This window comes from Calidris pugnax, unplaced genomic scaffold (assembly GCF_001431845.1).
Source record: "Calidris pugnax isolate Ruff unplaced genomic scaffold, ASM143184v1 scaffold179, whole genome shotgun sequence".
NCBI lineage: Eukaryota > Metazoa > Chordata > Aves > Charadriiformes > Scolopacidae > Calidris > Calidris pugnax.
Window position 1 is genome coordinate 698,899 of NW_015090948.1, and position 15,913 is coordinate 714,811.

The 15,913-nt window shown below is 46.7% G+C and overlaps 1 protein-coding gene across 2 annotated transcripts in view; it reads left to right on the top strand.

Annotated features, from left to right (window-relative positions):
• The first annotated feature begins 7,540 nt into the window (after positions 1–7,540).
• The window catches only part of LOC106893757 (BRCA1-associated RING domain protein 1-like), a 50,521-nt gene continuing 42,148 nt past the window's right edge, over positions 7,541–15,913 (top strand). For both annotated transcript variants that reach the window (XM_014951956.1, XM_014951957.1), the window contains exons 1-3: positions 7,541–7,696; positions 7,828–7,884; positions 12,103–12,248. In XM_014951956.1, the coding sequence (XP_014807442.1) occupies positions 7,542–7,696; positions 7,828–7,884; positions 12,103–12,248 (358 nt within the window). In that variant the 5' untranslated portion in view covers position 7,541. The remainder of the gene's footprint in view (positions 7,697–7,827; positions 7,885–12,102; positions 12,249–15,913) is intronic.

The window sequence follows — 15,913 nt, forward strand, 5'->3', positions numbered from 1 at the left end:
CAATCCAACATCTAAAACCTGCTGCAAAGCATTGACTGTGTTTTCCCAAGCATCCAGGCTCGCGTCGCGCGGACCATATGTCTGCCTCTGCCTGCTAGCAGATTGCACCAAATATTTTCCTTTTTTTATCCCGGCTGAGCAAACAAACACCATCTGCAGGGCTCGTCGAGGGAAATCCTGGCCCCCTCCGCACTGACGGGAAGGCAGCCACGCGTGTCCGTGGGGCCTGACATTTCTACCATCCCTACCCGCAGACGAGAGCCTTCCTCTGCTCCTCATCGCTGCCCACACGCCTGAGTTGGGATCTGGCATTTTCCAAACAGATTTAAAATTCAGCCACGCTGGCTCCCGTCAAAGGGGGCTGCCTCCCCATGACCAGGCTTGTGGCGGTAGGTGGAAAAGGGTGAGGTGGCTTTGTTGTTGTTGTTGTTGCTGGCTCTATCCACACAGGTATTTCTTGGCTGTATCCTCACTGCCGGGGGCTTCGGGCTTTTTCCCACCAGGCTCAAATCCCTGGCCCGGCTCTGATGGCAATTTTTGGTCCTGCTTGACCTGCTTAGGGCCAGAGGGCTTGGTGGGTGGCTGATGGAGGACACAAATTATTCCCTGTTCAAGCCTTTATTCCTTTGGAAGGTAAAAATCCTGGGGGGGAGAAGACATGCTGTTTGATATGGAGGGTCTGTGCCATTCATTCATGCACCCCAGAACTGGCGGGGAGCTCCAGGAGCAGGGAAGCATCAGCAGCTGTCGAAGCAAAGGTGTGCGCGTGGTCCACAGCTGCATCGCTGGGCGTGGGCCTTCCTCCCGCTTCCCTTTTCTCTGTCACCTGCCCCTCTTCTCCCTCCTCTGGGTTAAGCAGAACACTAATCTCAATTTTGTAAAATCCCCCGCAGTTTTGACCCAGCCGGGAATTCACAGGAAGCCCTCGCCGAGCGAAGAGCCCAGCTGTAAATTACCTGTCACCTGGGCTGCTTTCCCGCTCCCGCCTTGGCAGCGCCTGGTCCAGAGCACGGGCTCCGACCAAATCTTTTGTACAAGTGCCCTTTGGGTTTAGCAATTCGCAGGGCGAGAGCGGAACCGATGAACCACAGGCTTCTCCGCTGCTGCCTTTTAATTAAAAATGCCACGTCTAACACCAGCAGATGTTCCTGCCATCGAGACTCGACGAATAATTTAATGCCAAGTAACGCCATGCTGGCTGTGCTGCTTACTCTGAAAGCATAATAGAATTTTTTATATTATTATTATTTCTTATTTCCTTTCGGAGATCAAATCCCTCAATAGTTGAGATCTTAAAACTTGCTAGTTTTAATGGTTTTAACCAATTACTGCCACGAATGATCTCAGCAGCCCCCTGTCTTGCAAGTCAGCGCCGCAGCCCACGATGCCTCTGAGACCATGGTGGGCTCACAGGGCTTTGGGCGTGCGGCAAAATTGGCCCCAAAGGGGCTGCCCAAGGAGCAAATTAAGCCTGTTAAAGGCTTTGATTCAGGAATTTGGGGAAAGAGGGAATTTGAAGCGTGAGGCACCTCCTCCTGCTGTTTTTTTCTGGTTTTCCGCTTAAGTAGATCCATCCTGTGACTTGCTGTGGGTGCTTGGCACCACCTCGGAGCTGAGCACCCTTTTCCTGGCAGGGTGCCGTGGTTTCGGGATGTGCCAGGAACCTCCTCCTCCTCCTCGGTGCTTTGGCTCTTTTAACCCCTGGGAAAACAACTGACTTGAGAGACACGAGGGAGCCGCCTCCCTCTGCGCGCTCCTTGCTGTTACATGATGGATCGTGTAATAATGGTGTATTTTTTGAAAAGCAGCTGGAGAGCTTCGCTAACGAATATACTATCAGGTGCCGGTGTATTTACATAAAAGGGTCTTTACCAGATGGGCAACGCTTTGAAATGAAGCAGGAGGTAGATGAGGATTTTTTCACCTTCCGTCCTTCGGCGCAGGTTTTCCTCTGAAAACCTGCATTTTTTGAAAATTACATTATCAGTTGAGGATGGTGAAGATGATCGTTGCCTCGGTGGGGTACGGAGCAGCTGATTCATGCTCATGCCAAACGCCACAGTTGCACTCTATCACGCCACTGCCCAAACCGTTTTACTGGGTTTCTGTCAAGCAACAAATTTATTTTAGAGTGTGTGGGCCTTATACGGCCTGGAATGGCTTTGCTTGCACTTTAAATACTGCATAAACCAAATTTAGGGATATTTTTTCACGTCCCCCTGTTCTCTGCATCGTTTTTTTTCCGCTTCTGACTGTCCAATTGGTTGCAGTAATTCACTGTAGGGGAAGACGTTTCTTAGATTTCCGAGAGCACCAACTCCTTAACCTTTATAAAATTAGGGAGAATGAATCACTTGTGACTTTACATCTTTCTCAAACCTAAGTATTTGTTAGATGCTGGCTGCCCAGAGCTGTGCTTTGCCTCAGTTTAACTTAGTTGTAAATGTTTGTAAATTCGCACATAATGGCTCCGCACAATGGAGGCTCCACGTGGATTTATTGAGAGGGACACTAAACATATTTCAGCCAGAGGAAAGGAAGATCAGGTACTTATCTGTTTTATTGTCCTATACAGTATATATTGGCATCTCATATTTTGTGAACATAAATGCCAGGTTGACTCAAGAGATCTATGGATCAAGTGTTGTTTGTAACCGGCGCTGAATGCCTCAAATTGCGTTAAAGTTTCATCTTGGCAGCAAAGCCTTTTGCCGTCTTCCAATAACCCTGACGCACTGGGAGACACCAGGCACTGGGTTTTTGGAGCAACTCTAATCATAGAATGGTTAGAGTTGGAAGGGAACATAAAGATCATCCAGTTCCAACCCCCCTGCCCTGGGCAGGGACACCTCCCACCAGACCAGGTTGCTCCAAGCCCCATCCAGCCTGGCCTTGAACCCCTCCAGGGATGGGGTAGCCACAGCTTCTCTGGGCAACCTGTTCCAATGCCTCACCACCCTCACAGGAAAGAATTTCTTTCTGGTATCTGATCTAAATCTCCCCTCTTCCAATTTAAACCCATTACCCCTTGTCCTGTCACTACCCTTCCTGACAAAGAGTCCCTCCCCAGCTCTCCTGGAGCTCCCTTCAGATATTGGAAGGCTGGTCTAAGGTCTCCCTGGAGTCTTCTCTTCTCCAGGCTGAACAACCCCAACTCTCTCAGCCTGTCTCCATAGGAGAGGTGCTCCAGCCCTCTCATCACCCAGTAAGAAACAGTCAAATGTTAAGGTTGCCTCTGGCAACTGTTCACGTTTGAGGGACAAATTACTGCTTTAGCTTATTTTGAGAGTTTATCCTGGCTTTCACTGAATTTCACTGAATTTTTAGAGTTGGAAGGGACCATAGAGATCATCTAGTCCAACTCCCCTGCTAAAGCAGGACCACCCAGAGCTTGTGAGAGCATGTTACTCAGGAGCATCCAGGTGGGTCTTGAAAATCTCCAAAGAAGGGGACTCCACAACCTCCCTGGGCAGCCTGTTCCAGGGCTCCGTCACCCTCACCGTGAAAAAGTTCTTCCTCATATTCAAGTGGAACCCTTTATGTCCCAACTTGTGCCCATTGCCCCTTGTCCTCTCACTGGCAACTACTGAAAAGAGTCTGGTTCCCTCCTCCCTCAGCCTGCCCTTGAGATACTTGTAGGCATTAATAAGGTCCCTGTCCCAGCTCTGTCCCCTGCAGCCCGAGGAAAGGAGCAAGGGTTCCCTGTCCAGCTGTGTCCTTTGCTGTCATCCCTCTCCTGCATCCAGATGTTTTGGCATCTGCGCCCAGGACGGGAAGAGACACCATGGGACGGGCCAGTCCTCAACCTCACGGGGCCTGGCGACAAGCTCCCTTTTGGGCAGGAAGGGGCTCATCTCCCTGCCCCCTTCCTTCCCAAAGTTAGGCAAGGAAGGAGCTGGAAGCTCACCACAGTCAGCTCCTGCCAGAAACAGGCCTGAGCCTGCCTGCCACCCAGGAGCACCTGCCAGCTACGCACGTCTCTTAACGAGGTGTGGTTTGCTTTGGGTTTTATTTCCAGGCTCACCTCTGGGGCTGTTGTTTCTTTCCCCAGAGCTGCTTCCTGCCGTGGCACAGGGCCTGCCGCTCTCCACCACTGGGGACGACAGGTTGTTAGCAAAGGGGACACCGCTCCGTGTTATTAATGCAGCGGGAGGCTTCCTGAGCACCAGAAAACAACAGGCTGTTACAGAGATACAACTGCACTTTTCCCAGCTGGATCCAAGTGCACAGATGCAGCTGCTGTGCTGTCAGTGACAACAAACAGCTCTCCTCCCTGTGCTGGTAAATCTCAGACATGTGTGGATGGGGTGTGTGGATGGGGTATGTCCATCCCGCCCCCATTCTGCAAGGACAGTCACCTGCAAAGGACAGGCTGTTGTTTAACCCTTCAGACCCTCCACAGCTTCCTTCCTCATGGATAAAGATCAAGATTTATCTATCTCAGGAGGACAGAGAAAGCCAAGATGACGTTTGCTGGAGTCGAGCAGGTTAGGAGATACGATGACGTTGGTTTGTTATCTCAGGAGGACAGAGAAAGCCAAGACGACGTTTGCTGGAGTCAAGCAGGTTAGGAGATACGATGACGTTGGTTTAATAAAGGCTGAACATGCCACTATTCAAATCACCGTGATGGTGCTTCACCCTGTGACACATCAGCTTGCCCCAGATGACAGGCAGCAAATATTTGGACCAACAGAGCTGAGAGATTTCACAATTCACCATCCGGTGTGGTGCTGACCTCTTTGTACCTCTGGTACAAATTACAAAAAACATTAGTAGCAAAGATAAAGATTTAACCCTCCATAAATAAAGCAGAAAAAAAAAATAGAAAAAAATCCCAATTTAAAACATCCTGTGTGTCCAGGAGCTACAGAGGGAATGAACCACCGAAGCAGAGATGTGTGAAACCTGAAAACTGAAGAAACTCCTTGGGAGACAGGGATAACTTTCTTAGAAGTGTTTTCAGCCCAAATGTAAAACTTACCTGAGCAGAAGTTCTTCTCTCTAGATGAGGTAAGAGGTGTGGAAAATGCCCCTGTTGCCACCAGCACTCAAATTAGTCCCTCTTGTCCGGCCACCATCGCTCAGCTGAACGGCACAGACATCTCGGTGCTTTTACTTCACCCGGTGAGCGGGGACGAGGGGAAACCACCCACCTGCAGGAAGCAAAGAGAGGGAGACATGAGATGAGAAACGCCACCAAAATTTCAGATGGGCTGCTGGGACGCCGCTCTTGATGGCTGTTTTCTACGACTGTCGCCAACCAGATTTTTGCGTCTCCGTGCCACCATGTCCTTTTATGATGAAGTTCCCTCAAAGAATAACTCGCTCGCTTTAATCATGTTTGCTCTGAGATTTATGGCTTGATGCTTATTCACCAGCGGAGCTTCTCGATGCGAAATGTCAGTAAGCCTGTTATAAATCGCTCCTGGCATCCCTGCTCTATCTTTTATTTGGCCAGGAGTATTTCTACCTGAAAGTGATAAATTCCTGCTATAACTGCTTTATGTGCTTCAGTAATTACACTGTAAGGGGAAGGTGGGGGCTATGTCTATGAAGGTACCACCTCAAAACCAGCAACCTGTAAAAAGCTGGAGATTGGGCTGAACCCTGAGGTGCTACTGGATGCACAGGCTGAGGAACAATCCACCCTTGAAACTCAAAGTAACAGCGACTGGTGAAGTATCTCCATCAGGCTGAAGCTCATGAATGGGTGAAAGAGAGAGAAAAAAAATTAAATTTTTAAAGTTGAGGGTGGAAAGGCATTGGCTGGGGGGGCTCTCTGCCTGAGCTAAGTGCTGGGCCTGAGGGGAAGAGGCCCTCAGCACCTTGCCACAGCGCCCACCTGACTGCTTCTGGCCTCCTTTTGGTAGATGTTTGTGCTGCCTTAGATGTATTTATTATATATAGATATTGGAAAGATGTATGTAGATGCATCAAGTTTGAGTATTTGATCGATTTCATAGAATAGATTGGGTTGCAAGGGATCTTTAAAGGTCACCTAAAAGGTCATTGCCCTGCAATCTTCAAATAGATCAGGTTGCTCAGAACTGCATCCAACCTGAAAATTTCCAGGGATGGGGCATCTACCACCTCTCTGAGAAACCTGTCCAGTGTTTCACCAGCCTCAGCGTAAAAAATGTCTTCCTTAAATCTAAAATAAAACTACCATCTTTTAAAGCCACAACAGGCCCTGCTAAAAAGTTCATCCCCAGCTCTCCCGTAGGCCCCCTTTAGGTACTGAAGGCCGCTATAAGGTCTCCCCAGAGCCTTCTCCTTCCAGGCCAAACAACCCCAACTCTCTCAGCCTGTCCTCATAGGAGAGGTGTTCCAGCCCCCTCATCTTCATGGCCCTCCTCTGGACTCAACCCGTTCATCCCTCACCCTGTATTAATACCAGGGGTTGCCCCAACCCACATGCAGGACCTTGCACTTGGCCTTGCTGGACCTCATAAGGTTCATACGGGCCCACTTCTCCAGCCTGCCCAGGTCCCTCTGGATGAAATCCCATCCCTCAGGCATGTCAACTGCACCACTCAGCTTGGTGGTGTTGGCAAACTTGCTGAGGGTGCACTCAATCCCACTGTCTATGTCATTGAGGAAGACATTGAACTGTACAGTCCCAATATCATAGAACGGTTAGAGTTGGAAAGGGACCTTAGAGATCGTCGAGTTCCAACCCCCCTGCCATGGGCAGGGACACTTCGCACTAGAGCAGGTTGCTCAAAAATATGGACCCCTGAGGGACATGACTTGTCGCCAATCTTTATCTGGACACTGAGCTGTTGACCACCACCATCTGGATGCGACCGTCCAGCCAGTTCCTCATCCACCAAGCAGCCCACCCATCAAATCCACATCTCTCCCAATTTAGAGAGAATCGCATTGTGGGGGACTGTGCCAGAGGCCTCACAGAAGTCCAAACAGACATCAGTAGCTCTTTCCTGTCCACTGATGTAGTCAGTCCACCATAGAAGGCCACAAGATTGGTCAGGTAGGACTTGCCCTTGGTGAAGCTGCGCTGGCTGTCTCGAATCACCTCCATGTGCCTTAGCATAGCTGAAGGAAGATCTGTTCCACGATCTTCTCAGGCACAGAGATGAGACTGACAGGCTGGGAGTTCCTAGGGTCCTCCTTTTTAAAAATGGCTGCAACATTTCCCTTTTTCCAGTCACCAGGGGCTTCACCTGAGCACCACAGGGGCTTTCAACCTACTCGTGGCTATTCTTCAGAGACAGCTCTTCACAGTCTGCCCATTTATGGATGTAGACGGCAAGGCCATCACCCCTTCTTCCTCGCCTGTCCCCTGTAGCCACGGGTAGCCGATTTGGGTGCCGTTGAAGGCGTCTCAACCCTGTGCCTCAGCCTGGCCGGCAGCCAGCCCGCCATTTTCCTCAGCCCTCCCCTCACGGCTGGCCCCGCCCCTCTCCCGGACGGGGGCGCATGCGTAATGGCGGCGGCGAAGGGAAGGCGCGCAGCCCTCGGCGCTTGCGCAGCGGAGGCGGGCGGGGGATTCGGATCCTTACCGGCGGCCGGGAGCCATGCGGGAAGCGCTGCGCGGCCGCTCGGGCAACCGGCCGGCTCCGGGCGGCGAGTCCCTCACCACCGTATCCTCCATGGAGTCGCCCGGCCCACCCTGGGTCCATACCCGCGCCGCGCTGGCGCGGCTGGAGAGGGCGCTGAGCTGCTCCCGCTGGTAACTGCCCCCCCCCTCCCCTTCCCTCCCTTTCACCTTTCCTCCCCCAGCGGAGCCGCCGCGGGCGCTCTTCTGCCCGAAAAGCCGCCTGTGTTTAAAAACTGTCGCCTTTCTCCTTGCTCTGCCCACAGCGCCGGCGTTTTGCGGGAGCCCGTGTCCCTGGGGCAGTGCGAGCACGTCTTTTGCCTGTAAGTAGCCCGGTGTGCCGGGGCTCGACGCCCCCCCCCCGCGAGCCACCGCCGCCATTTTGTGGCCCGCCCGGCGCTCGTAGGGGCCGTCTCGAGGCCCCCGCCCTCCTTTGTTGGCTGCCGGGCTGTGGGGAAATGGCCGGCGCCTCAGGGGGAGGTGGGCACGCTTTGGAAAGCGGGAGCTCCCCTCCCGTCCCCCCACACCTCCCCAGGTCCATCCAAACATCTTGGGGTAGCATGAGGACCTCCGTTTACAGTTTGTCAAATAATCTGAGGTAAGTTAGAAACGTCCTGCTAGTGAGGCAGCTCTGAGGAGGTGGTCGTTACTCGGCCTGTCTTAGGACAACTCGCTGCGTCGTTGGTGCAGGTAGAATCCGAAAGGTTGTTGTCCCAGAACCTCGTTTAGGGAAGGTGGTGGAACCTTCTGGTTGTCCTGTGTGTCACTGCTGTTCATGGAATGCAAATGCAGACACAGAATCCCATGGGGTTGGAAGGGACCTCTGGAGATCATCTACTCCAACCCCCCTGCCAAAGCAGGGCCACCCAGAGCAGGTCCCACGGGAACGTGTCCAGGTGGGTTTGGAATGTCTCCAGAGAAGGAGGCTTCCCCCATCTCTCTGGGCAGCCTCTTCCAGGGCTCTGCCACCCTCACAGGAAAGAGGTTCCTCCTCATGTTGAGGTGGAACTTCTTCTATTCAAGTTTGTGCCCATTTCCTCTTGTCCTGTCCCTGGGCACCACTGAAAAAAGACCATCCCCATCCTCTTGACACCCTCCCTGACCTGTTGGTCACACTCTTCCTGATGGCACCCCAGGATGCCATTGACCTTATTGGCCACAAGACTACATTATTGGCTCGTGGTCATCCTGTTGTCTACCAGGACTCCTAGATCTTTCTCCTCAGGGAGACACGGGGAGTTAAAAAGTCACTCATTTATCTTAAAGGGTTTATCTGCACATGTGGTATCTAGTAAAATCTTATGCTTGTTACAGTGGAGAGGATAGACACTTTCTAACCTTTGCTTGTTAGCCAGGCTAGATACTCAGCTTCACCTCTTAATACTGCAGTCACTATGTCAATAAAAGCAGAGGAAAATTCACCCTCCCACCCTCCTTCATGGCTGTGTATTTACTCCCTGTCTTCCACTGCAGCTTTCTAATGGGAGCTTAAAATGTTGAAGGCCTGGAGTGTAAAATACTAGCAAAAGATTTTCTTTGTTTTTAAGAAGTAACTGTTTATGGGACAGATCCCCTCAGCATCTATGTTACCAGTATGGATGTATTAGAAGATGTACATGTGACTTACTTCTATCCAGGTGTGTGGGTTCTTTCCCAGCTTTGACTATGAATTGCTGTATTCTGAATTGCTGAATTCTGCCATCTGAAGCAAATTTTTTATTACTTGTTCCATTTTTATTTCCTGTCCACTGAGTACTTGGGAAAATAACCCTCAGAAGCTTGTACAACTTATTTATAAATCTCATAGAATCATAGAATGGTTTGAGTTGGAAGGGACCAAGTGGTGGAGTTCAAACATGCAGTTTGTTGAAGCACTTTTTTTTTTTATGAAAAATGTTCAAGACATCAGAAGGTGATGCAGTTTGCATTGATGAGACTTAAAAAAATAGCAAATAGGGGTCTTAAGCATTCATTAGCAGCTATTTCTTATTCCAGAAAAAGAGTTTATTTGCTATTTCTCAAGTTATTGTTGTACCTGATCTTTTCTCCTTTGTGTGCCCAGACTTTTAGTCATTAATTTAACGTGTCCTTTGATAACTGAGTCTTGGATAGTGGCTGTTTTTTAAAATAAAATTCAGAAATGTTAGATTAATTTGTTTACAGGCAAATTTGGAAGGGCATGGATTGAATCTGCAGTATTCTGATATGAAGTGGTTTTGACCCATTGCTAAGAGAGACCTTTAATAGATGGATAGGCTGGAGAGGTGTGCCCAGGTGAACCTCATGAGGTTTAACAAGATCAACTGCAAGGTTCTGCACCTGGGCCGGAACAATCCTTGCCACCAATACAAACTAGGGGGTGAGGTATTGGAAAGCAGCCCTGAGGAAAGGGACTTGGGGGTGCTGGTGGATGAGAAGCTGGACATGAGCAGGCAGTGTGCAGCTGCAGCCCAGAAGGCCAATCCCATCCTGGGCTGCATCAAAAGATGCATTGCCAGCAGGTCCAGAGAGGGGATTCTGCCACTTTACTCTGCTCTGGTGAGACCTCACCTGGAGTATTGTGTGCAGGTCTGGAGCCCTCAATATAAGAAGGACATGGACCTGATGGAGAGGGTCCAGAGGAGGGCCACAAGGATGATCAGGGGGATGGAGCACCTCTGCTCCGAGGACAGGCTGAGGGAGCTGGGGTTGTTCAGCCTGGAGAAGAGGAGGCTCCGGGGAGACCTAATGGGAGCCTACAGGAGAACTGGGGAGAGCCTGTTTAGAAAGGCCTGCAGTGACAGGACGAGGGGCAATGGCTTCAAGCTGGAGGGGAACAGATTTAGACTGGAGATGAGGAGAGGGTTCTTCACTGTGAGGGTGGTGGAGCACTGGAACAGGTTGCCCAGGGAGGTGGTTGAGGCCCCTTCCCTGGAGATATTCAAGGAGAGGCTCGATGAGGCCCTGGGCAACCTGGTCTAGTTGGGGGTGTCCCTGCTGACTGCGGGGAGGTCGGACTAGATGGCCTTTGGAGGTCCCTTCTGGCCTGGGCAATTCTATGATTCTATGATTCTATTAATATACCCGGGAAGAAGTGGGGTGAATGCTGGAGCTGGCTTCTGATATATGAAGTGAAATATGTGAAACTAATGAACTGCAGTAATCAGGTCACACATAATGTAACTGGTTCTCTCTCAGCATGGTTTTTATTATGGGCAAGAATATTTATTAAGATCAGTTTCTGCAGTTTTGTCTGAGGAACTACTAAGTTAGTTATAGTTAATGGATAATGACTGTAAAAACCCAACAGCTAGAAGTAATTAGGAAATGTCATGGTATAAACGTCATTCTGCATTTCCTTTGCACTACCTTTTACAGATGCGGGAGACCTGAGGCCAGCTCTCCTAGAGAACGAGACCTGGTGGTTCTTATCTTTGCTCCAAGTGATTTGTCAATGTCATGTAGAATATGTCAGAGCCAAGAATTGTACTTCAGTCTCCCAAACGTAGCGGTGTCTCAACCGCGAGGTCCTTTACCTGCTCAGAGCAGGCTCTTTAAAGCACAAAACACACGTAGCAGTCATTTTTATGTACCAAATTTCCTGTTTTGGAATTAACCCAAGACATGATACTTGTGTGGTGTTTGAGGGAGAGATGCCAGTGCAGAGAACCAATCTGAAAATAATTCTCCTCTTCAGGAAAGCGGTGGTAGTTATTCTTCTGGTATTGTTAGCTGATATGCTATTAGTTTTGGGGTGTATGACTCTCAGCTTCCAAGCTGACTATATTTTTAGAGTCTAGATGTATAGACTTCCATCTTTCTCTCCAGGCAGCAGTGCCTTGGTATTACTCTCGCTGGACTAATCACATGAATAAAAGATTTTAGGCTCATATGGGAAAAGCAGAAGTACTAAGAAGCTACAAGTGTTAAATCACCTTTCCTAAGTAAATCTGTTCCCCCGCCTACCTCACCTTGATCATCACCTGACATAAATGCCCTGAAAGAGAGAAGTGATGGAATACTCTGAATACCTGCAGATCCTCAGGGGAATTCTGACAGCAGAGCGTTCAGACAGGTGAAACTTCACAATATCAAGAAAATTTTAAGTAGGAAAAAGTGAAAATGATAGTTTACTATAGGCTGGCTTTCTGTCACGTTTAAAAATGAAAGCTGCAGAAGAATAGCCCTGTCTCTAGCTGAGGTATAACAGAATGTGGAGTTTTAACTGTTTGAACCTAATTGTTATCTGGAGGCAAACAGGAGTGGAGCTTTAGCATACCTTGAAAATTTGGATCAGCTTGTGAGAGTCACACGATACCACGTCTTTCATGTCAGTGTCCTGACAAGGCTCTGGACTTGGCTTGCTTAATTACAGCTTGTCACTTGCCACGTTAAATACCTCCTCTCCTGTGTTTCTGACTTAACTCGTGTGGGCTTTACAATAGCGGTCTGTCAAGGCTAAAATAAGAGTTTCTTGTTGAGCATTTACCTGTGAAAAGGTTGATGGTGAGGACAGCAGGTAACCTGTGCTGGATGATGGATTTTTACGTTTTTCCTTTCAGATCCTGCGTGGGTGACTGCGTTGGCACAGAGTGCCCGGTGTGCCACATGCCAGCCTGGGTGCAAGACACGCAGATAAACCGGCAGCTGGAGAACATGATTCAGCTTTGCAGCAAACTGCGGCACCTGCTGGGTGGGGACACCTCAGGTAAGAGCAAACCTGGGTGAACCTCTCAACTGGGGAATCCAGAAACGCCCCGTTTCGTTTCGGAGGCCTCACAGACAATGAGCGTTGCAGCCCTGTTTAAGATTCTGAAAGGCTATCCTGAATCATGTTTGGAAAATTTGATTTGAAGAGAACTGTCTGTATGGATCGCTCGTTCTTTGAATCTGTTTTACTAAGAAATCTGCATGAGTGGGTTAGTCCATAATTCATTAGAATCTGTCTTCCAAAATTAGATGAAAGTGTGATATATTCCCAAGTCACGTAGCTTGAACCAGGGGCACCAAGTTGTTATATTTTGTGCTTTTAGGGGAGCACAAATGTGTAATGTTACGCAGTGTACACTTTAGAGGACCCCTGTTAAAGGATGAATACATATATTCTCTTGCATCTTGTGTATTTGTGCATGGAGGTATGCGTGCTGTCCCAGTAATCATCAGTTTAGGGGTTTTGAACACCAAAAAAACTACCTGTATTCCTTGCCTAAAAGGGGAAGGGGGTAAGTCTTAACTAATTTATTTTCTGGTCTCTAACAATCAGAACAAGTTAGCTACAGCGGAATTTTGTCATTGCTGACTGTGGTAGCAGATTGCAAGATAGTACTCAGGGAATTAATCTCTTTAACAAATTTTAGGCTGATTGTCAAAGTAGGCAAAAATGCAGTGAAATGAGCGTAGGTGAGTGTGTGTCTTTTCTGCAAGCCCACAGAGGAGCATTTTATGTAATAACCAAGTTTTAGAAAACATTAATTTAGCTGTCAGATATAGAAAAGGTAATTCTTCCTTCATTGTTGCTTCCTAATATGTTTGTCTAAATTAAAAATTCTTTTTTTAAGTCTAATCCCATCGGCACCTTCATGTTCATTTATGGGGTAGCCCTTTATTGACATCAAAAGACATTGAAGTGAGGAGGCTGGAAACTCATGTCCAACTGTAAACATTTTATATAGATAAATCCTACAATGATTGAATCTTCTGTAGCACAGAAAGTGTAGCTGGTGGCTTAAACATGATTTCAGGGAAACATTTTAAGCGGTGAAGGCTTTTATAAACACGGTTAGAGGAGAATCTCCGAGAGGAGCTATTTGTAACGCATAAATAAAGCCTTTAAAATACAACATGGTAGTGTTATTGATAGTGTTTAGGCATTTTGGAGGACTCTTAGAGATGGATTAATGTTTCATACTGAGGTTAAGGGAAAAACCTCCTGAGTTGGTGATAGTTCACTTTCAGGAATGGTTTGGATATATAAATGAATGAGCACATCTCTAACAACAGGCGTTACGTGTTGTATTATGGCAAATCACAGGATGGTGTAGCTTTAGAAATTTTGAGGCAAAGCCTTTAGGATGTTTTGTCCGGCCAGTCTGTCACCTTCCATAGATGTATATCTTTAACTTAATGTATGCAAACTGAAATATGCTTGATTTTAGAGAATCGGGACCTCTCTCATTAAGGAGTTGCTTTCATGGCACTGTACTTCTGCCACTTTCCCATCAACAGTATTTTCTTTTCTTTTCTTTTTTGTTAGAAGGTGAAGGAACGTATTTTATATTCTAGTAAAGGAAACAGACTGAAAAATCAATCTTTCTGTGGAGAAAAGGAAAAGAAGCAGTTGAAAAAGGAATCTTTCTGTATATTTGTTTTATGTCTTTTGCATATTTGTTTTATATGCCTTGTTTTGAGACAGTCGTGGCTTGTCTCAAGGCTTCTGTTTGAGATCTTTGTTAACACTGAAGTTTCTAATGCAAAATCATCATAGTACCCATTTTTTTAATCTAGGACAGACTTAGTGAACACAGTAAATTGTGTGTGTTGTCTTTAAAAGCACAGAACTACTATGATTGAAGAGGGTAGGGTTAAGCTCACATGTTGAATAATTAAAGTATAAAAAAAAATCCCTGTACCCCCAGGTTTCGCTGGTGGATATGAGGAGAATACCACTTTGTACTGTAACTTTGCCAAAGTATGTCTGTGTTCTTAGAGGCAACAGCAAGTAATTCAGGAAAGAATGCACAAAACAGCTAATGTTTTCCTTTAAAACCTGAAACTGGCCAGAAAACACGAGCTGTAGGTAGCAAATGCTGAGTCTGGAAACTGAATCACTTGTTAGAGATGTTGTGTCTGCAGTCTGTGGCAAGGTGAGGGGAGCTGCCTGACCTTTTTCACTGCCTAGTGTTGTACCTTTATGAGGGTAATGAGAAGCTATCTTGGATGGCAGGCTTCAAAGACGGGATGTCTGCACCTCAAAGTCTTTAGCTCTAATGTTGCAGAGTCTGAGACATCTTGAGAATTGGAATTGGTGGAGTGATAGGGCCTCATAGGTGGGTAATAAGCAAGAACTTGTTGAATCATGGACATAGTCTATATAGTATACTAAAGTTGAAGAAGGTTTATTTACAATAATGACTTTGAAAGTGAATTTCTAAATACTTCAGCAGATTTTTCTGTGTTACGTTCTTTAAAAAGAAGAGATGGTTGTGAATTTTCCCAACAACCATTTAGAGATGATTTTACCTCATTCTTTGGAGCATAATCTGCTTCATTCTAACAGAGTGAAACAGAAAGTCGCCTCCCCCTCTTCTCATACAGAGCTTGCAGGTGTTGGTCAAAGCTTCCTAAGCTCCTGTTGGTGCTGGTGGACAGTAGGAGACATTAACTTTTGATTAGCCTTTATAGTATCATAATTTAGTTTCGCATTTACTGATGTGGAGGGAAGGACGTTGAACTCCTGTTGTAATAGATTACATTGCATTTCATGTATGCTGTAACATTTTTCATAATAGCTAAAGATGAGTTTTTGAATAGCTGGAATTTCTCCCTTTTTCCCCCTGTGTTGAATACTTAACTTGCAAAATAATCATTCTTCAGCGAAGGCACTAATGTTGCACAGATGGTACCAAAGCACTTCCCTTTGATTTTTAATAAGGGACTAGTTTGTCAAAGAGATTTCTCAACTTCTGTTCTGAAACCCATAATAGAGAATAATTTGAAAGGCACACAATGTGCATCATTATATTCCTTTGATGCAGATTAATGATAGCTAAACCACATTTTCTAATTGCTCCTTTTTTTTTTTCCTCCTGCTCTAGCCTGTTATTGCACTACAGCAGAACTTGGAGACGTAGCTCTCTAGTTGCAATGCACTGTGTGTCTCCTAATATTTTTGTCTACTCTCAACCCTTTTAATGCTTAAGAAATTCAACTCTATTAAATATCAGCATTAAGAAACTTGTGCTTATTATGTGCAAGTAAGTCTAATTTAGAAGGAATTCAGTTAATATATAGTGTATGTGAATGTTACATTTAATAGGTAATGGAGAGTAAGTTTGCTGCATTTATTATGAGTTAATTCTAATACTGTTATTGTGAATAGTCTTTTCAGTATTGCAAATGCTTAAAATCTAGAATTAGTAAGGCATGCTTTATTAATTTTTGGAAGGATACTTCTTGCGTATTAAAAAGACAATTAAATCTTAATGATATCTAGTAATTTTTTCATTCCAACTTCCAACTTGGAGACAGCAAAGAATTCATTTGGATCGATTTTTCCATGACCAGTTTTCTCTGAAGGTAGTTTAACTGAATGCTCTTAGCTACCAGGTATTACTCTTGTTATATAAATTAAGACTTACATATTAAACCACAAGA